This window comes from Micropterus salmoides, unplaced genomic scaffold, assembly GCF_014851395.1.
Source record: "Micropterus salmoides isolate LMB-PRFRI ecotype aquatic unplaced genomic scaffold, ASM1485139v1 Ms_hic_scaffold_13, whole genome shotgun sequence".
NCBI lineage: Eukaryota > Metazoa > Chordata > Actinopteri > Centrarchiformes > Centrarchidae > Micropterus > Micropterus salmoides.
In genome coordinates this window covers 24836810-24859690 of record NW_024040374.1, presented here as the reverse complement: position 1 = coordinate 24859690, position 22881 = coordinate 24836810, and the positions used below count along the sequence as shown (strand labels likewise).

General features: G+C 41.9%; 3 protein-coding genes across 3 annotated transcripts; all 3 read left to right on the top strand.

Moving 5' to 3' along the window:
- The first annotated feature begins 1099 nt into the window (after positions 1-1099).
- si:dkeyp-51f12.2 (uncharacterized protein LOC100151460 homolog) lies at positions 1100-4152 on the top strand. Its single transcript, XM_038717022.1, has 2 exons — positions 1100-1676; positions 3640-4152. The coding sequence occupies exons 1-2, from the start codon at positions 1363-1365 to the stop codon at positions 3875-3877; spliced, it is 552 nt and encodes a 183-aa protein (XP_038572950.1). The 5' UTR covers positions 1100-1362; the 3' UTR covers positions 3878-4152.
- A 10057-nt stretch (positions 4153-14209) lies between these two features.
- On the top strand, positions 14210-19247 carry si:dkeyp-51f12.3 (uncharacterized protein LOC107988041 homolog). The gene is made up of 3 exons (XM_038716446.1): positions 14210-14683; positions 14876-15182; positions 18281-19247. The coding sequence occupies exons 2-3, from the start codon at positions 14938-14940 to the stop codon at positions 18438-18440; spliced, it is 405 nt and encodes a 134-aa protein (XP_038572374.1). The 5' UTR covers positions 14210-14683; positions 14876-14937; the 3' UTR covers positions 18441-19247.
- A 121-nt stretch (positions 19248-19368) lies between these two features.
- On the top strand, positions 19369-21110 carry bsnd (barttin CLCNK type accessory subunit beta). The gene is made up of 3 exons (XM_038716447.1): positions 19369-19671; positions 19775-19851; positions 20786-21110. The coding sequence occupies exons 1-3, from the start codon at positions 19495-19497 to the stop codon at positions 20895-20897; spliced, it is 366 nt and encodes a 121-aa protein (XP_038572375.1). The 5' UTR covers positions 19369-19494; the 3' UTR covers positions 20898-21110.
- The last annotated feature ends 1771 nt before the right edge of the window (positions 21111-22881 follow it).

Below are 22881 nucleotides of genomic sequence, written 5' to 3'. Positions count from 1 at the left end.
TTAATGTTTTTATTTTGTTTATTTTAATATGTGTTTTTAAAATATTACTGTCTTCTATTAATTTATATATTCTGTCAAAAAATGTGTATTATTTGGTCTAAAAAATATCACATTTTTAACACATCAAAATTTGCTGACCAAATTGGCTGATGAATGAACAATATAATGTATAAACAGGTTAATTAACAGTTCAGTGTGTAAGATTTAGTGGAATCTAGTGGTGAGGGTTACAAATTGCAACCAGCAGTTCACAGTGCATTCATGTGCTCCTCAGATGGTCCCATTTGCTGAGATGTGAAGTTCTTCCAACTTGTTGGATTAGCATTATCAGAGCATAGTAACAACATGCAGACATCCAGTTCACTCTACATGAACAGCAAACTGACGTTATAACCACAAGAAGACCCATACTGTAGATAGAAATGGCTCATTCTAAGGTATTAAAACATAATGATTCATTATGTAAGGTCCTTATACACCACTGAAAACATAATTATTTATATTACATTGCATTACTGTCAATAGATCCTCCTAAATATTACACACTGGACCTTTAAGTAACATTGCAGGGATACTGTTTTTAGTGATTGTTGAAGATTGGGTCTCCTATAAATCACTCAAATTTATTAAGGATCTTAGGTTGTGATTGGGGTATGAAACAACCCCAATCACAACCTAAGGCACAAGAACTGTCACTGGCCTGCAAATAAACTCACTTGCCAAACATTAAACTCTTTATTTGAATTTTTATAACCTAACACAATGAGTTTACAAAAGCATCTTATTTTGTTAAAGAATGTATGCCAAAATTCCACTCCATTTATGTTTTGAGAAATTGCTCTCTCTCTCTCTCTCACACACACACACACACACACACACACACAGGGCTAAAGTGGTACCCTTCAGACACATTAGACAGAGGGAGGGTGGGGCACCAGTAAAGATTTCTTAATGGGCTCAGCCGTCCTCTCGTCCATCTGCCTTGATGACAAACACAGCTAGTACACATTAGCCTGATGCGCATCGAAGCCTTCATTGTTCTATTTTTATTTATTTTCCAACAAACCATTAATTTGAACACTTTTCCACAGGAGCTGGATATCTACAGAGTGAGGACTAACACTTGGACTTTATGATCAGCAGTTTTGGGAGATGAAAATTATGGGAGCAAATAAGTAAGACTCAATTAGCTTTTCCTTGTTACAACAGGACATCTGTAAGTGGAGAATTTATTTGGATGCCTGGTTAGTGTCAGAGCACATGGGGAGCGCACTCCGTGGGACTGTTTGTACATGAGTGACACTATCCAGCCAGTCACAGCTTACACAGTAACCTCAGGCACAGTAACAGTCCTGGAGGAGGATGCCTTCCCTGCACCACGGAGCAATCTTCATCGGAGCCTTCCTCATTGTGACTGGGGGCTCCACAGCCTTCCTGTCCTCATACCAGAGCCGCCTGCAGGCTTTCTCCCTCTGCTGCGTGGTGCTGGGGGTGGTCATGCTCATCCTGGGGCTATTCTGGGCTATGAACAGCAAAAGTGCCGCAAACTACAACCAACGGGAGTTCGACCCAGAGTGTCCACATTATCCATACGACTACCCCAACTTTGGCAGTCATGCCATTTTCACACCTCCAGGGAACCGCTTCCCAGAATCCCAGTCAGTGTTTCTGCCCAGGTGGGTGAAGAAAAAATTACTACATTTATTGCTGTTTAGTACAATTCAATCTGGATACATGGGTTTTCTGTACTAACAATAATTAGGATCCCATAGTTAACCCAAAGAATAGACTTTATGTATGACCATTTATTTGCCATGTTGTCCAGTTCATTCTTCCTGCTCTATATTTGATGACATCATAGGTTCAGTTAGCAGCTTTCAGGGTCCTTTAGAGATAGACCTGTTCATGATTGTACCAGAGACCTGCACACAAATCCCAACAACAAAGAAATGTCCACTTTGATGTTATTTCTCATTTATTTTATACCTAATATACATTTAAAACATCAAACTTGAGGAAAACAATTCCATTTTGCCTTCCACAGTCCTCGATTGATAGTATCCCATACACGGTGCCCACAGGCAAGATCCATGGTTATCTAAATATAACCACTACAAAATAGGAAGTTATAGAAATAGATCAACATTTTTAAAAATACCCTTTGTTTGCTTTCTTGACAAAGTTAGATGAGAAAATTTACACCACTCTGACGTCTGTCCGCTAAATATCAAGCTACTGCTAGCATCCAGTTAGCTTAGCTTAGTATAAAGATTGGAAACAGAGGGAAGACCTAACCAGGCTCAAAAAGCTTCAAAATGGTAATCCCATTCACAGGCGTGTATGTAGCTATCAGAAAACCTCATAAGAGAGTAAACTCAAATTTTTACATTTCGGTTTTTGCACAGATTAAACAAATGAGATATAACATGTTCAGTGAGCTTTAGTGGTGCTGGTACATTTTGTTACTTTTTGACATAGATGGGTTAGCTGTTTCCCCCTGTTTCCAGTCTTTATGCTAAGCTAAGCTAATGGGCTGCTGACTGTAGCTTCATATTTAGCACACAGAGTGGTATCATATTTCCCAAATAGTGAACTATTCCTTCAGGAATAGCATTTGGGAGCTAATGTTGCCACAATTCAAAGTCTCATCAGGTTTATTTGGAAAGAAACCCTGTGTGTACATGGCTCATGGTCACAGACTACAGCTGTAATTTAAAAGCATTTTATCATCGAGCACACCCAAGATGTCCAATATACCTTTGTGAAACCCAGTTCCTGGATTTGGCAGGAAACACAACTACTGACAGGAGTCTTTTGAAAATGGCTCATTGCCACAGATGCTTAATTTGGCCAATATATCTCTAATCTTAAAGAAAAATAAACTCTGTGACTGCTGCTCATCTTATAGACCAATAAGCCTGATTGGAGTGGATTGTAAGATACTCTCTGCGGCCAAGGCCTTTGATCAAATGGAATTTTATTTTATTTTTAATATTCTTGAGAAATTTGGGCTAGGGTCTATATTTATAAAATGGGTGAAAGTACTATATAGTTCCCCTATGGCTAGGGTATTGGTCAACAGCTGCACATCAGAGACTTTTCACCTGGGTAGGGGCACAAGAAAGGGATGCCACTATCCACTCTGCTGTGTGCCCTAGCCCTCGAGCACTTAGCAGAAGCTATCCAATCTCATGATGGAATCTTTGGAGTCACCCTTGGTGACGTCGTACATAAGCTGGCACTCTACGCGGATGACATTATTATCTTTCTAACACAACCTGAGGCCTCAATTAAAATTAATTATGATAAATCTTTGGCATTCCCATTCGGTAACTTTGGGAACAAGAATGTATTGGTAAACTTCCTTTAAGTGGACTGAGACTAGTTTCACCTATCTAGGCATGAAGATTTCAGCTGATATAAATAGCCTCCACAAGCTACATTTGCCCCAATCATCGCCAAACTAAAGAGTGACAACTACTGACAGAACAATGTCCACATCTGGTTTCTAGCATCTGATCTCTACAACCATTGACTATACTGTACATAACAGGTTCTGTTTGGTCTGGCCTCATGAACTGTTTCCATGTGATCTTTTTTCACATGGGTTCTTACTGTCACTGTTTTTCTCGAGTGTAGGACAATGGAACGCCACAGGCACCGTGCTCGTGGTGAGGAATTCGACTACCCTCCCATGGACCATGGTGGTTTTAGTCCATCCCCTCACCCTCCTCCGTGGCTGGAACCCCCGCCTCCCTATGAGGTCGCCATCAAGACCACATGCAGCTCTACACATCTGCGGCGTGCATACTCAGATACACACCTGGCAACAGAGCCCCTGTTTGGACAGTCGAGAGAGATCAGCTTTGAGGTGTGAGGTTGGACAGTGTGGATGCCCCCCTGTACAACAAACCAAAAGATAAATAGGCACGAGACTGGGGCTTTTACTCTGACTCTGCATCAGCAACAAACTTTATCAAACACTTGAAGCATGCTTCTTCCTGGTGTTGACCAGTGTGTCCTAGCATGTTTCCCCTCAGTTCTCTGTAATTACGATGAAGGTGTCAACGCATATCTAAATTTATGGTGAAATTAAAGGTAGATCACACTGAATTCAGCCTTATCAGACCAAAATAAAGCACCAAGACACATTATGTCTTTATAAAGAGTGTGTTTTGATGATCATCATACGTGTTGTAAACTGTCTTGAAGAGATCAACTTGATTTATATAATGCCAATTCATAACAAAAGTTATCTCAGTATACCAATCTTAAAGATCAGGTCTAGACCATATTCTTATTTATTTAGAGACCCAATTCCCACCATAAGCAGGCACTTGGCGATAGTGGCAAGGAAAAACTCCCTTTTAAGAGGCACAAACCTTGATAGAAATACAATAACACTCTTCCATCATCCACAAGTACTCATTTGGGTTGAGATTAGGCTGGTATTCTAGACAGGAGGTAAAAGAAATAGTTTGACATTTTGGAAAGTTCACTTATTTTCTTTCTTGCTTAGGTAGATGAGAAGATGGATACCACTCTCATGTTTGTTCTTGTGCTACATCCAGGAGATGGTTAGCTTAGCTTAGTATAAGAAATGGAAACAGGGGAAATAGCTAGCCATTGTCCATGTTGTGTTTCATTTGTTTATAGTTTTTCTGGTTTGCTAAACACATTTTTTGAAATGATGCCTCTTTCTCTCGAAACTCAAATCCATAACTTCTCATCAATTCCCCAAACATCCTATTTTCAGATCAAAATGAAGCTTTCAAAACTCAAACCATTCAATCTGCTGAAAAACCAAACTTTGCCCTCAAACATGAAACACAAGTCCTCAAAAACACACACTACAACATAGTCTTCCACACTGGTGAGATAAATCCAAAACTATACCACAAAAACTGGTTATAAGTAATGTTGCTTGTGGTTCTCCCCCTTTTCACATGATGAACACAACAAGGGAAACAACAAAAGTATACATTTGGCACATTTTTTATTCCTTAGTGTACTATACAGTACAAAACACCAATCAACAAATTATTCCGCCTAAGGATCCTGTCTTTGGTCTGTCCCTCATCCTCCACCTCCTCCTCCTCCCTACTCTTCCTCCTCTCCCTACTGCTCCTCCAACTCCTGTTCCTCTTCCTCCTCTCTGGTGTCCTCTTCCTCTTCCTTCACATCTCTCTACATCCATTGTTCCAAACTGAGTGAACCAACTCTGGTCCTTTTATCTATCTATTGACAGTTCTGATTGGAGTGTTATCAATTATTACTCTTTGTGTTTCCAGCTGGGTAGCTGTGTGCTAACTGAGCTCAAGCTGTGCTTTGAGGCAATGAGAAATGAAGAGATCTTTGTGTAGAGTTTAGGGAAATGGGTGTGCTTTTTGAAAGTAATGGTTTTGAAATTTTAGTTCAAAAGCCTGGTTATAGTTTTTAAGAAATTGTGTAAAAACAACAACAACTTGTGGTTTTACAGGGCACTGTTAGAAGATAGGATATATTTCTTTACAAGCACTCAGTCAATTAGCTTATGCCCCTTGGTAAGAGACACATTTGTTAATAGATGCTGATTTTCTAGTGCAGTTACAAAAGTGCTTTACAAAGGTTTTACACTGATACTGATCTAAACCTGAGCTTTAAATCAAGTGGGCGGTCCTAACCATGGTGATGTCAGACTTTCACATATAGCAGGTTAGTTCAGGGCAAAGATTACCAGAAGCATGCAGGAAATCCACAATTTCCTTTAATTTCAGCTCAACAAATCAGTAACTGTATAATCGTCCTTTCTGGGGTTCCCCTGGTGATGGCAGAGGACAGTTTTCTGACTTTAGGAAACTAGCGTCCAGGCCTGTAAACATCCTTTAGAAAGCAAGGGGAACAATGACTAATCTGAACATATGAGTTTTTCCAGTGCTCGCTAGACCACTGCAGCTCACTGGCAACACTGCCTGAGCTGTAAATATCCCAACCTGACCTATTGTAACCATAGACTCCCTCTAGTTTGAAGGATCACATTAGATCTTGATCATCTGCCCATGCATTAGACTGTGTTTCATTTATTTTTCAGTTACACTATATGAAGTTCATCACAAATTAATATAACAAAGGATAGTGTGTTAATGTCAGCTCTCACACTAGTGTCTAAGTCCAACAGCTTTCATGACCTCTAAAATAAGATGCTGCACTGAATTGAGGTCCACAAATACACTGTTTTGATCTTTGACTGCAGATGATGGAATTAAAGGGGTTATATGTAGTTTATCAATGAAATCACTTATCAATAAATGACTTTTTTACTGCCTATTTGTCAATGGGCTGTAACCACACAAAGAAATGAACCACATGCCTGTTTCCTCTGTTGCTTGGAACAGCCACCATTCTGCTTCTTATGCGAAGGTATTGGGTCGAGTTCTCTGCATGCGCGCTCCCGTGCCTCTTACCTGCTTGGAGTCCACTAACACCAAAAAACGCTCCCAGCACGACACAGACTCCAACACGAACTCCACATAAGGATTAAAAACAACAACAAAGTTAAATGTGCTGAAGCCCTTCAGGCCGAACGAGAATCAAATTGATGTTGGGTTGAGTCAACATCAGAAAGGCTTGAGTCAGGGCGAGACCAACGCTTTGCTTTGGAACTACAAAATCGACACAGAGTTGGCTTTCATCCTATTCGACAGGTAAACTAACATTACTGCAAAGCATGTGAAATATATTGTGATGTTGTGCTTTTGTAGGCTCAAGTTGGACAACATTAGCTCGCCAGCTAACGCCGAGCAGTTGCAACGTTACCTGGTCCAAAATCCTAGTTATGTGGCTTTCCACATTACTAGACCTTCACCAGCTAACATGATCAATATTACTATCAATCTATCAATGTAACTGTTATAAAGTATGGCTACAATCTTATTTATAATTCAGTGTAGCTCACTAACCGGTTTTGTTATCATCCAATACATTTAGTTGTGCTGACATTGCTGAGCCTCTGGAGAAAGATAAACAAATAATCTTAGTTAGTGAAAAGCAGGCAGGTGAGCTAACGCCTCAGCTAAATGCTGTCAATGTAATGTTATCATGTAAGAGCATGGATTAGTTCAGCCTCAAACTGAGAAAAATATTACTGTAATGTTGCAGTGAATGTTTACCTGAGTTTCCAGCATGTTGTGTAAAGCTGTCTATGTGTCCGGATTTTGCTCGTGAGCATGCGTAAAATCGCACACTTGGTTGCAATCTAAAAACCGCACCACTAGTGGCAATTGAAAACTAAATATGGTCCCGTTAAACTGCTCTGATAGACACACACACACAAACACAAACAAACACTACTGCATCAGGAGAGCTGATATGAACCACAGGATTACACAAGATCCAGCATGTTGTTCAGGTCTTTCTTTTATACCGCTGAATATTCATGCTTCTATGACTGATTTACTCTTGACATTTAAACTCAAGAGAAACCTGCACCATGTGTTTAATATGTGTGTATTCAACTTTATGTAATAAATCAGTTATTGAGGAGACAATATGAGACTCATTAAGCAGTCAGGATCATTGGAAATCTGTACCAGGTGATTTTCAAGTCTTCATCTTCAGACATACAGCGTGTGCACAATACTTCAGAATATTCTAACATGGGTAATGATGCAGCCACTGTCTCAGGTTTCAGTCAGCATCATGTAGCTTCAACTTAGGTGTGGGGACACATCTCAAATGTTGTTTCAGGTCAAGAACGAACGTTGAACTTCAGAAGATTATATTATTAGAGTGTACTGTAGTGTACAAAGATTTCCCCTCAAATTTAAAGAATCTTAACCCTCTTGTTGTTACTCTGAGAAAGGCCTTTTGACCCTCACACCCTCCCAATTTTACATATTGTAACTTTTACAAATTGTAATGTCTGATGACATGTTTCTCATGAATCAAATGAGGAGCGGTGACTATAAGTGGGTATAATGTTGTATGTCGAGGTGGGAACAGCCTTTCAGGAAAGGGTCCTATAAATTAGAGAATTTGACACCTTTAAATCATGAAAATGTCTTGTAGAAAAATATAAGCATGCATGAATCTGGAAAGAAACACCATTGATGGTTCAAAGATATATTCTTAAACTGCGATTGTCCATTTGTTAGACCAATATTGTTATCAATGATGGAGCTGAATTATGAGGTAAAATAAGGAGAGAATATCAGGTGGCTGTACAAATACAATGTATTTTTTGGACTTTTATTTTTCAGTTTTGCAACCAACACCAACTGCTTCCTGAAGATCCACACTGAAAGAGAAACCAGAAAATGAAGACAGAGATTCATAAAATATATTCAGATCAGACTGTACTGGATATAGGTTATTGTTTTCTCCTAATAATTTTAAGGAAAAACATTTTTTACCCTGTGTTTTTATGCCCATTTGGCACATTGTTGCCCAGAGGAGGTGGGGGTAGTCACTTATTTGGGTGAATTATCAGAAGATATCCATCAAAGAGTTGTAGTAGCAGTGCAGGATTAAGGGGACATTTGTGGGGAAATGTACGAGTTTAAGAAGTTGCAGAGCAGCTGGGGGCTTCAGGATAAAGGTCAAATAAATCCATATTTCCAACATTTGAAGTATCTACTGTCAGAAATCAAGAGATCAGCAGCCAAATGACGGCTCATGACAAGTGAGCAGCGCGGCTCTGCTGCTGCTGCGGTCAGATGAAAACCGAACAGTACCCGGTTAACTCCTATCCTACATTTTTCGGTGCCGTCACTCCAAAAAACCCGGATATGTTTCTTCTGCGGGGAGAAAAGTCGAAGCAGCAGAGGAGCACATCATGAGAGGCGCGGCGGGGTCGCACGATATACGGACCAGAGAGGAGACACTGTTTTTTCCCAGAGTTTCTCAGGGCTCGGGAGGGAGGGCACGACATACAGGCATCATGAGCGGAGTGAAAGTTGATGAAGAGGAGAGAAGAGATGGTTAAGCTTTCATCCCATGCATCTGCTCAACAGCTCCACACCGCGACTTACTATCAGGTAGAGAGAGGACACCCCCACCCCACTGCTGGTCTGCTGGTCAGTGGAATCTGCTTGGCCATGAAGAATCTCCAGGTGGCAGTGCCAGGACACTTCCTCCTGCACCCCCGCACAGGCACACGCTTCAGCCCACAGCAGGCCCTGGCTATACAAAGATACACATGTGAAACATGCACAAAGCCTGTGTGACAGAAGAAGGGGGCATAGACAGTACCACAATGCTTTAGATGCAGATTCTTTATATTTTTCACAAAATGTGTGGTGGAGCAGTTTTCCAACCAGGAGTCAGAACCCCTCAAAGGGGTACTGAAATACTGGATAGTTCAACATCTGTAGGCCTCTAACAAGTAGTCTATATTCAAATAGACACATGCAATATGTGACAAAGCATTTAAGCACTCACAGGATCTCTGCTATATGTTTTATGTTTATGTTGTATGTTTTTATGTCCTTGTTAATTTAGTTGCTGCCTGTGTTAGCAGGACAACCTAGAAAAAGAGATTTCTAATCTCAATGAGTTTTTTCCTGGTTAAATAAAGGTATTATAATAGAAAAAGGCCAACAAGACTAAGAGTCTCCAGCCATGTTAGCAGCTCCTTCAGGTTGTAGGCACAGCGTACATCCACACTACTACGTTTTCATTTTACAAGGCAGACCTTTTGCTACATTTGCACCTCCTGTCCAGACTAAAAATCTCTGGTGTGGTTGTTCGTCTGTAGTAGTACTTTCTTATTTCGGCAAATCTTCTGCAACTGCGTAGTAGAAAATCGGCTTCATGTTTACACCGACAGGTGCATGCCCAGTGCACGTGAATGGCCACTAGATGTGCGTTTTCAGTCGTTTTAATATATGCCAGACGAAAATCAGCTAAAATGCCGGTGTGGACAGAGATTTTTTTCATTTTAAAACTCTATTTTATAACAGAAACATAGTTGTATGGATGTTGAGCTAAATGCTAATTCAGCAAGTTAACATGTTCACAATGACAATGCTAACATGCTGTTCCGCAGGTATATTTATCACCTTAGATTAGCATATTAACAATTATACAATACAAAAACACAAGCCTAGGCTGATGAGAATGTCACTATATATTCTCATATCTATATCTATTTGGTTATGAACCAAGCTATTGATATAGTGCAATTTTGATCTGATGATAGTGCTAGATATAAAATTAAAGGATCACAAAATATATTAGTCTACATTTCATCCTAAGGGGGAAATGATCGTGTGTACAAAATTTTGTGATAATCCATCCAAAAGTTATCAAGATATTTCATGCAATGTCAACATTAAGGGGGTGCTAGAAGAAAAGTCAGGGTGATCACCAAAGTCAGTAGGTTTCATGCTCTGGGAACCGTGAAAGTCTATCAAATTTCATGGCAATCTATTCCGTAGTGTGTTGCCAGTTGAAGAATTATTGTGAGCGAGGTTCAGTTGTGAAGAAGTTTTGGAGACTGATCAAGACTTAACATAGCATGGTTTATTGAGCCTGGCCGAGGAGATACAGTGCCAGCATACAACATGTGAACACATCAATTGCCAACACCAAATCTGAAGGATAATATCTTTCGGTCGCTTTTATGTTTCTCTCTTCTGATCATTCCCAGGTCAAATTACTTTGCAGTAGTCCCAGGTATTTATCAGCTCCAGTTCCGATTGGCAGTGTTGGAAACATGACATCCTGGTGGGCATGCTAATTTTCAGCCCTTTTCTGTTGCAATGCAATGCAAAAGTAGCCAGAAACATTATTTATGGATTTTCACAGTCTATGGGAACAACGTGCAATGGTGATACCTTTGTGAAACCCAATTCCTGTATTTAGCAGGAAACACAACTACTGACAGAACATGACCACATCTGGTTTCTAGCATCTGATCTCTACAACCATTGACTATACTGTACATAACAGGTTCTGTTTGGTCTGGCCTCATGAACTGTTTCCATGTGATCTTTTTTCACATGGGTTCTTACTGTCACTGTTTTTCTCGAGTGTAGGACAATGGAACGCCACAGGCACCGTGCTCGTGGTGAGGAATTCGACTACCCTCCCATGGACCATGGTGGTTTTAGTCCATCCCCTCACCCTCCTCCGTGGCTGGAACCCCCGCCTCCCTATGAGGTCGCCATCAAGACCACATGCAGCTCTACACATCTGCGGCGTGCATACTCAGACACACACCTGGCAACAGAGCCCCTGTTTGGACAGTCGAGAGAGATCAGCTTTGAGCTGTGAGGTTGGACAGTGTGGATGCCCCCCTGTACAACAAACCAAAAGATAAACAGGCACGAGACTGGGGCTTTTACTCCGACTCAGCAACAGCAACAAACTCTTGAAGCATGCTTCTTCCTGGTGTTGACCAGTGTGTCCTAGCATGTTTTCCCTCAGATTTCTGTAATTACGATGAAGTTGTCAATGCATATCTAAATTTATGGTGAAATTAAAGGTAGATCACACTGAATTCCGCCTTATCAGACCAAAATAAAGCACCAAGACACATTATGTCTTTTTAAAGAGTGCAGCCACTACGAGCTACCATTGCTGTGTCTTGCTGAACATCATACGTATCTTATTTGTTTAAGCTTTACAAAAACCAAAGTGTGAAAACAACAGTTGATGGTTTAACAGGCCGTTAGGTGCTGGACTATTTTGTAGCAAGTTGCACTGCCTTCCAGACCTTATGCTAAGCTAAGCTAACACAGACCAGACACATCAGGCACAGTTCACATCAGTTCACACTGAAGAAGTTTCATCTAAACAAACAACTGCGATGTTCACTGACTCATAGCAGCAGACATTATACGCAAAATAACAAAACTACAAAAACAATGGATAATGTCTAGTTGGTGCTCTTTTTTTATAACCATACCAGTGTCTAACCCTTAACCTTAATCTTTTAAGAAATATGAACAGCTCTTTTGCTTACTATTTGCTTAGTAGGACATATTTCTTTACAAGAAGTCATTCAATAAGCTTATGCCACTTGGTAGGAGACACAATTGCTTTCATATAGTGGACATGAAACTGACCCAAACCTGAGCTTTATATTAATGGGCGGTCCTAACCATGGTAATGGCAGATTTCACCAATATCAGGTTAGTTTAAGGGCATCGATTACCATGGTAACATGGGAAATCTATGATTTCCTTTCATTTCAGCTCAACAAATCAGAATAGCTGTTTAATCCTCCTTTCTGGGTTTGCCCTGGTGATGGCTTTCATTTATAATGCAGTTCTCTGGGAAACGTCAGAAACGTCATCCTTGACAGATGTTTTCACCGTCAGGGTTAACATGCTTCATCAAAGGATGGATATGATAACTGACTTTAGGAAACTAGTGCCCATGCCTGCAAACGTCCTTTAGTTTTTGTGCCACATGTGTACTCGTCAGCTTGTTGAAAGCAAGGGAACAATGACTCATCTGACCATTTGAGTTTTTCCAGCGCTCACTAGACCACTGCAGCTCACTGGCAACACTGCCTGAGCTGTAAATATTCCAACATGACCTATTGTAACCCTAGACTCCCTCTAGTTTAAAGGATCACATCAGAGCTTTTGGATATTTTAGTTTAAAAAAAACAACAACAACAACAAACCAAGCACACTTACATTAGTTGTATGCATTTTATCATGCATTGATATCCAGACATTGCAATGCAATGTGCAAATCAACTTGCAAAGACTTTTGGGGGAAGGAGTACTGCCATTTTGTTTAATTTATTTTTTCACATTACAAAATACTGACACACAAAGTTTATCAAAAATGAATATAAAAAGGATATTGTGTTATTGTCTGAATTATTTGTGCTCAGAAGAGGAGTCCAACAGCCTTCACAACCTCTAAAAAAATAAGATGTTGCACTGTAATAACCACCGACGATGACTACTCTCATGGACCCACACACAAACACAAACACACACTACTGCATCAGGAGAGCTGATATGAACCACAGGATTACACAAGATCCAGCATGTTGTTCAGGTCTTTCTTTTATACCGCTGAATATTCATGCTTCTATGACTGATTTACTCTTGACATTTAAACTCAAGAGAAACCTGCACCATGTGTTTAATATGTGTGTATTCAACTTTATGTAATAAATCAGTTATTGAGGAGACAATATGAGACTCATTAAGCAGTCAGGATCATTGGAAATCTGTACCAGGTGATTTTCAAGTCTTCATCTTCAGACATACAGCGTGTGCACAATACTTCAGAATATTCTAACATGGGTAATGATGCAGCCACTGTCTCAGGTTTCAGTCAGCATCATGTAGCTTCAACTTAGGTGTGGGGACACATCTCAAATGTTGTTTCAGGTCAAGAACGAACGTTGAACTTCAGAAGATTATATTATTAGAGTGTACTGTAGTGTACAAAGATTTCCCCTCAAATTTAAAGAATCTTAACCCTCTTGTTGTTACTCTGAGAAAGGCCTTTTTACCCTCCCATTTATACATATTGTAACTTTTACAAATTGTAATGTCTGATGACATGTTTCTCATGAATCAAATGAGGAGCAGCCTTTCAAAAAAGGGTCCTATTAATTAGAATATTTGACACCTTTAAATCATGAAAACGTCTTGGAGAAAAAGCATGCATGAATCTGTAAAGAAACACCATTGATTGTTCAAAGATATATTCTTAAACTGTGATTGTCCATTTGTTGGACCCATACCATGCCCAATGGTGGAGCTGAAGAGCCACACTGAAAGAGAAACCAGAAAATGAAGACAAGGGTTCATAAAATATATTCAGATCAGAATGTACTGGATATAGGTTATTGTTCACCTAATTGTTTTCATGCCCATATAGCACATTGTTGCCCAGAGGCAACCTGTCAGTGGGGTGGTCATTAATACATTTAGGTTAATTATCAGAAGATTTCAGATCAAAGAGTTGTAGTAGCTGTGCAGGATTAAGGGGATATTTGTGGGGAAGTTGCAGAGGAGCTGGGGGCTTCAGGCATCAAGATAAAGGTTAAAGACATCCATTCCAACATTTGAAGTATCTACTGTCAGAAATCAAGAGATCAGCAGCCAAATGACGGCTCATGACAAGTGAGCAGCCTGCTTCCTCATGTAGTCTCCCCCTAAATGTAGTGAGGATCATCAAGCCCCACCTCCAGCAGAGCTCCTCCTCGGCTCAAAAACAAGCAGTTTTTCGCTTCTTACATAGCTGGGGTTGTAATTCTCTCCTTGTGCATACAGCTTGCCCAAACAGAGGCAAAGTGACAATGTTCAGACGGTGCCCGCCCTGTCCTCCTTTCCGTGTCAGAGAAAACCCTTCCTAATAAAAAAAAACACTTCCTCACACTGCGCGGCTCTGCTGCTGCTGCGGTCAGATGAAAACCGAACAGTACCCGGTTAACTCCTATCCTACATTTTTCGGTGCCGTCACTCCAAAAAACCCGGATATGTTTCTTCTGCGGGGAGAAAAGTCGAAGCAGCAGAGGAGCACATCATGAGAGGCGCGGCGGGGTCGCACGATATACGGACCAGAGAGGAGACACTGTTTTTTCCCAGAGTTTCTCAGGGCTCGGGAGGGAGGGCACGACATACAGGCATCATGAGCGGAGTGAAAGTTGATGAAGAGGAGAGAAGAGATGGTTAAGCTTTCATCCCATGCATCTGCTCAACAGCTCCACACCGCGACTTACTATCAGGTAGAGAGAGGATCGATGTTTACATCAACCCGCACAGTGCGGAGATGATTTACGTGTTGCATGTATCCCGTTTCCCCTGAAGTCAGGTTTAAATCCTCTTCCTCTATCTACCTCTCCACCAATCACACACCCACACGCACAGTTGCAGTGGTGGATACTATGCATCTGAGCCCTCTCTTCTCTCTACTGCAGACCGGCTGCTCCTGAAGCAGAGGTGCACCCGTGGCTGGAGTTAAAGGCAAGGGGCTCCGGAGATGCCGCTCCCCCAGGGCATGCTGCTCTGTCTGGGTATACTCCTGATGACTGCTGGGGGGGTCTTGGCCGTGTGCGTAGGGCCTTTTGTAGTCGGGCTGTTCCTGGGCCTGGTGGGCTTGGGTCTGCTGGTCAGTGGAATCTGCTTGGCCATGAAGAATCTCCAGGTGGCAGTGCCAGGACACTTCCTCCTGCACCCCCGCACAGGCACACGCTTCAGCCCACAGCAGGCCCTGGCTATACAAAGGTACACATGTACAGAGGAACATGCACAAAGCCTGTGTGACAGAAGGAAGGGGTAGCCTAAATAGCACCAATTCTTTAGATGCAGATTTTTGTTTTTGGTTCTTTAGTTTTCCCACAAAATGTATGGTGGAGTAGTGTTCCCCAACCAGGAGTCGGGACCCCTTAGTGGGATCAGCAGGATAGGGTAGGGGATAAGACAGAATTTTTGCTTTTTTCTCATTATACTGATTAGTTTCACAGTAAAGTAGCCTACAAAATATTCAAAGTAGAAGTACTTGCAACATGTGACAAAGCATTTTGGGGCTCACAAGCTAACAAGACTAAGAGTCTACAGCTGTGCCAGCAGCTCCGTCAGGTAAGGCACTGATACTTTGAGCTGAATGCTAATTCAGCGTGTAAACCTGTCCACAATGCTAACATGCTAATGTTCAGCAGGTATGTTTATGATCTTAGACATTCGTGTTAGCATGCTCAAATTAGCTAAATAGCACTAAACATAAATAACAGCCAAGTGTGATGGGAGTGTCACTATATAGGCTATTCGTGTATTTGATCATAAGCCAACCGATTAGACAAAGATAAAGTTTGATCTGATGATGTTCTAAATATTAAATGAATGGATCACAACAGATATCAGCCTACAATATTCATTAATGTGTGTACCAAATTTTGTAGTAATCCATCCATAATTTGTCAAGATATTACATGCAAAGTCAATCTTGTGGTGCTAGAAGAAAGGTTGGAGGGATCACCAAAGTCAGTAGGATTCATCCTCGGGGAACCATATCAAATTACATGGATATATATCCAAGAGTGTGTTGACATATTTCTTTCCAAAAGGATTTGAAAGTGACCCACTGACTGACCAACGGATATTGCCATTCCTAGAGCCATGACTAAAAAGGTTGGAAACCCCAGGCACAGAGACAGAACAGACAGAAGCCCCTTTCACACTCGGCAGAAACCCCTCTAACATCTGTCTTTTGTCTTCAGTGGGAAAGGGTACAATTGGCATAATCATTCCCAGGTCATATGACTCACAGGTATTTATCGGCGACAGTTCCGATTGGCAGTGATGGAAACATGACATCCAGGTGGACAGTTGTCTTTTTTCTGCGCTTTTCCTGTGCGGTGCTATACGTAAATAGCCATAACATTAATAAGTGTTTTTTACAGTCAGGTTACTGGCACTGCGGGCTGAGTGAAAGAGGCATTGCCGGCAGCTCGAGGAAAGTAATAAACATAAAGGCGCTGAAGCAAGAGATGTGCTGACAAATGGTCTTCTTGTTGAACAGATCCCTTGGACACATCACCACATATTAGTTATAATGAACAGTTTGGCAAAGAGCAGGAAAGCACATAAGGAACTTAAAAACACTGACACTGAGAATTGGAAGGCAACAGATTTTGTTATTATGGCCTTGATTACAGAAGTAGGTCATGGAGGAAACAGCAGACGTGCATGCATGTGGCTGCCAGACTGTTCCTGACATTGTCTGAGGTAATCTACCTGCAGATTTAAACAAGATGTGCTCTGCTCATTGTCCAGCACTGAGGAAAAGAGACGCCAGGAGCACAGTATCCACATAGTCATCATCATCAGCTGGCAACGGCGGCGTTTGTAGAAGCAGTGGCCGGTAGCTCCTTCAAACTTTGCTAAACTTTTGTTTTTCATCTGGTTTTTCTGGCTTTATTGTCGAAACACGTGTTATGACAGAAATACAGTCACTAGAGAAGGAAGCCGGGGTTTGGATGAAAGTGCAGCGGACCACGATCCACCCAGCCAGATCAACCGGACCAGGGGCCACAGCAGGTGCGGTGATCGCCCAGAGGAGAGGAAGGAGTGCCGCGATAGGAACCATGCTGGTGTTAAGGCTGCTCCTAAAGGTCTGGCCTGGACAAAATTGGACTCAGTTTGGCCAAGCAACGGAAATCAGAGACTGTTGTACCCATGTCATTACAGAGACCTGTTTATCAACATCCCGGATCAAGCACTCGGTAGGCGGATCCTGTTCCAAGCCGACAGAGCGCAAGACTCTGTCCAGATGAGAAGAGGCGGACTCTGTGTTTTACATCGATGATGCTGGGTGTCAAAGTGGACACTGTTTCCCAAATGTCAGTTTTTATTGTGTTCTGGGTGTATACGTGTATAAAGCTTTAAATGTATATAATAACTGTATATACTGTTTTATTGTATTTATTTTATATGTTACAATATTTTAATGTAGATATATGTGTTAAGTTCTGTGTGTGTAGCATTGAAGGGACTACAAACTTTATTTTCATTATACAACCTTGTGTATCATGAAAAATAAACTACCTTGATCATTTTTCAACCTCCCAACACTGACAAAACTCAGACTGATCAGTATTTCTAAACCTGAACTGATGCAGACTGTGTGCAATAAAAATGTTTGTTTGCGAGATTAGACAGTAATGATATAAAGTCAGCACAGGGGAACAATAACAACAGAAGTAATTTCCTGACAGAAATGTGGTGTGAATGCTGGGACCTGAACGGCATTACTGGAAAAAACTAATAGTTAAGAAGCAGCTGAAGGAGTACGAACTGTAGGAAAAGTAAGAGTGTTCAGAAATAATGGAAGGTGGAAAGAAATGAGTATTGAGTTAAATGATTTGAAGTATAAGAACTAAGGAGGAGTTGAGGTTGAGAGGAGTTGATGTTTTAGGTGAAAAGTAATCACTAACAGGAGTTAAATATCAGTTGAAGTGCAAGTCCTGAAAGGAGTTGGGGTGTAAGATCAAGTGTGGTTGTGGAAGAAGTTGACTGTCAGCTGAATTGTTGCTACTGAAATAAGTTGATGTGAAAGTTGAATCACTGAAATGAGTTTGCTATCATTGCTATCAAGTGTGGTTGCTGAAAGGAGTTGAAGTGTTAGGTGATATCTAACTAAAACTAAAATAAACTAAAAGGTGCTGAAGTGTCAGACAGTGTAATGACTGAAAGAGTGTAAGCAGTGATAGAAGTTGTAGTGCTAGATGCAGTGTAAACACTGAAAGGACTGGAAGTTTCAGTTGAAGTGTAAGTACTGCAAATGTACACTGCTCATTGCCCTCTCTTACTCCCTCTCTCTTCAGGAGGTTGGACCGAATTCGTCGTGAGATGTCCGAGGACTCTGTCAGCAGGAGACCGGAGCCTGAACCCCCCCTCCCATCCACCCCACCACCCTGGACTATGGAGCCGCCTCCATCCTATGACACAGTGATGAAGAGCCAGGAGCACAGTGAGCAGCTTTAACCTCTCACCCTGGTGGACATACATTTTGTGTCATTGCCTTTTGTCTTCGGTTCTCAGTGAGAACCCTGAATGAACAGTCGGTGCTAGCAATGAACTCGCTCCAAGGGGCCTCTTCTGTGCCTCAAGACAGCTGCCGTGAACCCAAACACAAGCCAGGAAACAGGAAGAGACTGCAGCTGGTTAAAGACTTCATATTTGTACAGAGTGAGCCCCAGTGCGGCCTCTGTGTCTACTAAAAGTGTGTGGAATTGAAATGATCACTACAACAGCTTCAATTTGTGCACTAAGGACCATCGTTATGTAACTTTCACAACGAAGCTGAGGGATTCATGTCAACAGCTTGGCTGCAAGCCTCCTGTAGACACTTATTCAGGATATTTTATTGGCCTGCTTGAATGTATGTGACCTACTACTGTGGCTGAATGACACTCTTTTCCAGAACTTGTCTCACAGGTACACAGCTTCTCTTTGTATCTGCACTCTTTCATGTTATACATTTAGATTCATTGACAGCTTACCCCAATCTAAAGTGCCTTAACCAGTGACACTAGCATGTCAACAGTAGTGTTGTTTATCTTTAAGCATTGTATCCCGTGTTTGCAGAATGTGCATTGTTAATTCTGTGTTGTGATGTTACTATAAACTTGAGTTGATGAATAGCTACAGAGCTCTCTGTGGGTCGCAGTTAAAAATAATGGATTGTTTATTTAAAGGCGGGAAACCCCTTGAGAGTCCCGGAGATGAGAAACATCGACTTATATAAAATCATGTCCAAGCCAAGCAAACATAAACACTCAGCTCTGATCAGAAGCTCAGTTGTGAGTCTCCTTTTTGCCAGCAGCCTGAGGCAAGGTGACCTATCAGGTGGTACACACACGCAGCTGCAATTTTATACCTGACCTGACCATGCTGTCTGCAGGCTGTAATAACCAGCAGAGTGGAACCCTAACAGAGCTTTCTCCACCCTCACCTTCAAGGCCTGACACAGAACAACTCCAAATATTTCCGTAGGTTTACACAAATAAGAACTTCATTAGCCAGCAGAGGTTCAGCGATGGTAGAGGGGAAGCCATACCGGTACGGGCTGATAACGGCGGGGCTGTGTGTGGCAGCAGTCGGCCTCTTCATCATGACTCAGGAGCAACCGCACATCTACGGCACACTATGTGTTCTGGGTGTCACCATGGTGTGTGTCGGGACTGTGTGGAGCGTCTGCCAGTGTTATCCCAAGGTAGATACAGGTAGTGCGCACTGGGAAGAAAGACTACAGGAAATAATAAGTGATTGCTGTAAGGCAAAAAAAATGGACTTGGTAACAGAGAGTGTGTTTGTAGGTCATTTTGGCTCCTGAGATCCAGGAGAAAAGTCTACAAGATGTACTGTGTACGGCAGCTGGAACAAAAGACGAAAGGTACTGTCTCTCACAAACACACACACACACACACATTCCTCTATTTCTGTGGGGACATCATATTGACAATAACCTACCATTAACCAACTACATGTCTAACCTCACCTAAAAACCCTTTACTGTCAAAAAGGAGTCTCTATCTATGGGGACCTGAGTTTTTGTCCTCAAGGTAACACGAGTCCCAATCGGTTTGTGTGCATTCAGGTTTAAGTCCGGGATATAAAAACATGAAAAACACACACACACTGTCCTAATGGCCCACAAACAACCGGGTGTTTATTCAGGCCTCAGTGATTCCCTGTGGTCTGTGTGTATAACAGGATGCTAAGCGACCATCATCTTGTGGGCGAAATGGCGACAGCAGCAGTCTAATGTATCTGAGGGGAGGAAGGATCTGCACTAATACACTGTAGATAGTAATTTTATTATCTTTACAGGAAAATGAATGGTGATGTAATGGAGTAGCTATGGCAGCAGAGCAGAGGAGGGAGGTAAAGGAGGGTGGCCAGGCGAGGAAAACTGGAACAAAAGAAAAAGGAGAGACGGCAGCCTGAAGGTTGGGATCTAAAAAGGGCAGATTACTGGGAAACATAAAGGCGGAGAGAGTGAATGAGTAACACTTTCTCTTCCCTTAACTAACAAGGGCCAATCATTAATGGTCCTTGTTAGTTAAGGGAAGGGGGAGCGTTACTTACTTGATTAAAGCGCTTGAGCCTCAGTAGTGTGGCCAGCGGGTAGAAAATTAAATCGTACGGCGCAGCTCCAGCGTGTGAGCGTCTGTAGTCACGGGAATATTCAACAGCCAGATAAAGACATGCAGGCTCAGCAAACCCTCCCTCTGATTAAAGAAAGTAAGAAAATGAGGACAAAATGCTGCAACTAGACTTCTATTTCTGTCTCTCCACCTCCTCCCCCACTTCTGATTTAATGTTAGGCATGCTGAGGCTCTGCCAGGTTCCTGTGGCCAAAAGTTGAGTTGCAGCAGACTTCTTCCCGAAGCCCTGAGGAGCCAGTGTCACAGCTGCCCCACACTGCACCTGGTCTGAGGGAGGGACGCCATCATCAGAGGACTCTTCGTCGGTCTAACCAAAACACGCTGCTCTCAAGACAGTGAAGAGATGCTCTGGTGCATTTTTGTGACCTTTTTCTAAATGACAGCATCACTCACACAAGCTGCTGTTTGAATATGTATTTTTTCAGTTTAACATGCATCACGTCTTCTCAGTGTGAAGTTAATAAAGTTGAATGTGTATTGTTCAGTAGTACCAGAAGATGACACTATATACAATACAAGAGAGAGTATGCAGGTTTAGTCACCTGGGGGACAGTGAGTGACACTGCAATGACCTACATTATATGATTAAAGTTGCATAGTTGGGGGTCTCAGAAAAAGAAAATGGTCAAAATCAGCGCAGCAGATATCCTAAACTTTTGTCTCTAGTATGCAGCAAAGTTGATTGATCCTACAAATGCCAAAAAGCTACTACTTCACTTTTAATATTTAGAAAGCTACCAAAAGCTATTTACATTGAGTGTTTGTAACTCACCAAAATGCACTCCCAAGCATTTCCTTCCTCGTAAAATATTTGTAGAGCCGCATTTCTATGTGATGGTTAACTGTCTGGTGTGTTACTGCTACCAACTGTTTGCGTAATAGCGTGTAACTGGCGTCAGGAATGTGTGTGCACCTTCAATACAAACCAGAGGCACACTCATAAAAACATTGCTCAATAGCACTCCTAGTGGTCAAAAACTCCACAGAGTAGCTTTAATGGTGCCAGTTGTAATGAATGCCTGTTATAAATTTGTAGTCTTCACTTTAAAGCGGCTACAAGCAATAATTTATTTTAACAATGTATCATGACGATGTGAAAACAATGTGACATTCAGAAAGGCTAATAGGGATGACACTACAGAGGAAAAGAGCTTAAAGAGACTTGCATTCATCAGGTGACCATAGACACGACTCCAAGTAAATGATAATGTGATAATGATAACTGCTGGAAGTGTAAATAAGCAACTGTTTGCAAACACCTTATTAATAAAAACTTTATAAGGATGCCAGTGTTGTGTTTATAGCTTGTTTCTGCTACCCCCAAGTGGCCAAAATCATCAGGTATTTTAAAGGCAAATAGGTTGTGTGAGGTAGTGTCTAGCAGCCTTTATACAGTCTATGGTACCAGCACATAACCCAAAACAGCTAATGCTTTTAGACTATATTAATAATAATAATAAATTGAATTTGTATAGCGCTTTTCTCGAACTCAAAGTCGCTTTAAACAGCAGGCAAAGAAGCATGACAACAAACGGCTATAGATAGGCAGAGGTGAAGAGATGGGTCTTAAAACGGAAAATGGTGAGGGACTCAGAGGTGCGGATCTCATGGGGGAGGGAGTTCCAGAGCCTGGGAGCTGCCCTGGAAAAGGCTCTGTCCCCAAAACTGCAGAGCTTGGAGTTGGGGACACAGAGGAGACCGGCTGAGGTGGATCTGAGGGACCGTGAGGGTTGGTAGGGGGAGAGGAGGACAGTGAGGTATGAAGGGGCCAGGTGGTGAATGGCTTTGTAGGTAAGGACCAGGATTTTGTATGTGATCCGGTGAGAAATGGGAAGCCATTGTTTTAGGACTGGAGTGATGTGGTGCCAGGATTTGGAGCGGGTGATGAGTTCTGGACCAGTTGGCGTGCGGTTGGAGAAGGAATGGTGAACTGTATCAGTTTGTGATCAGAGAGGGGAAAGAAGCATGGATGGAGGTTGAGCACTGGTATGTTAGTGGAGCAGACCAGGTCAAGGACGTGTCCTTTGTCATGGGTGGGGAATGTGACATGTTGGATGAGAGTGAAGTTGTCCAGTAAAATGGTGAATTCTGATGACAGCTTGCAGATGGGGGAGTCTATATGGATGTTTAAGTCACCGAGCAGCAGCAGACGTGAAGAGAGAGATGAGGCTAGTGTGAGGAGTTCTGTAAAATCAGAGCGGAAGGAAGGGTTTGGTTTAGGTGGCCGGTAGGTGAGGATAACTGTCATGGAGGAA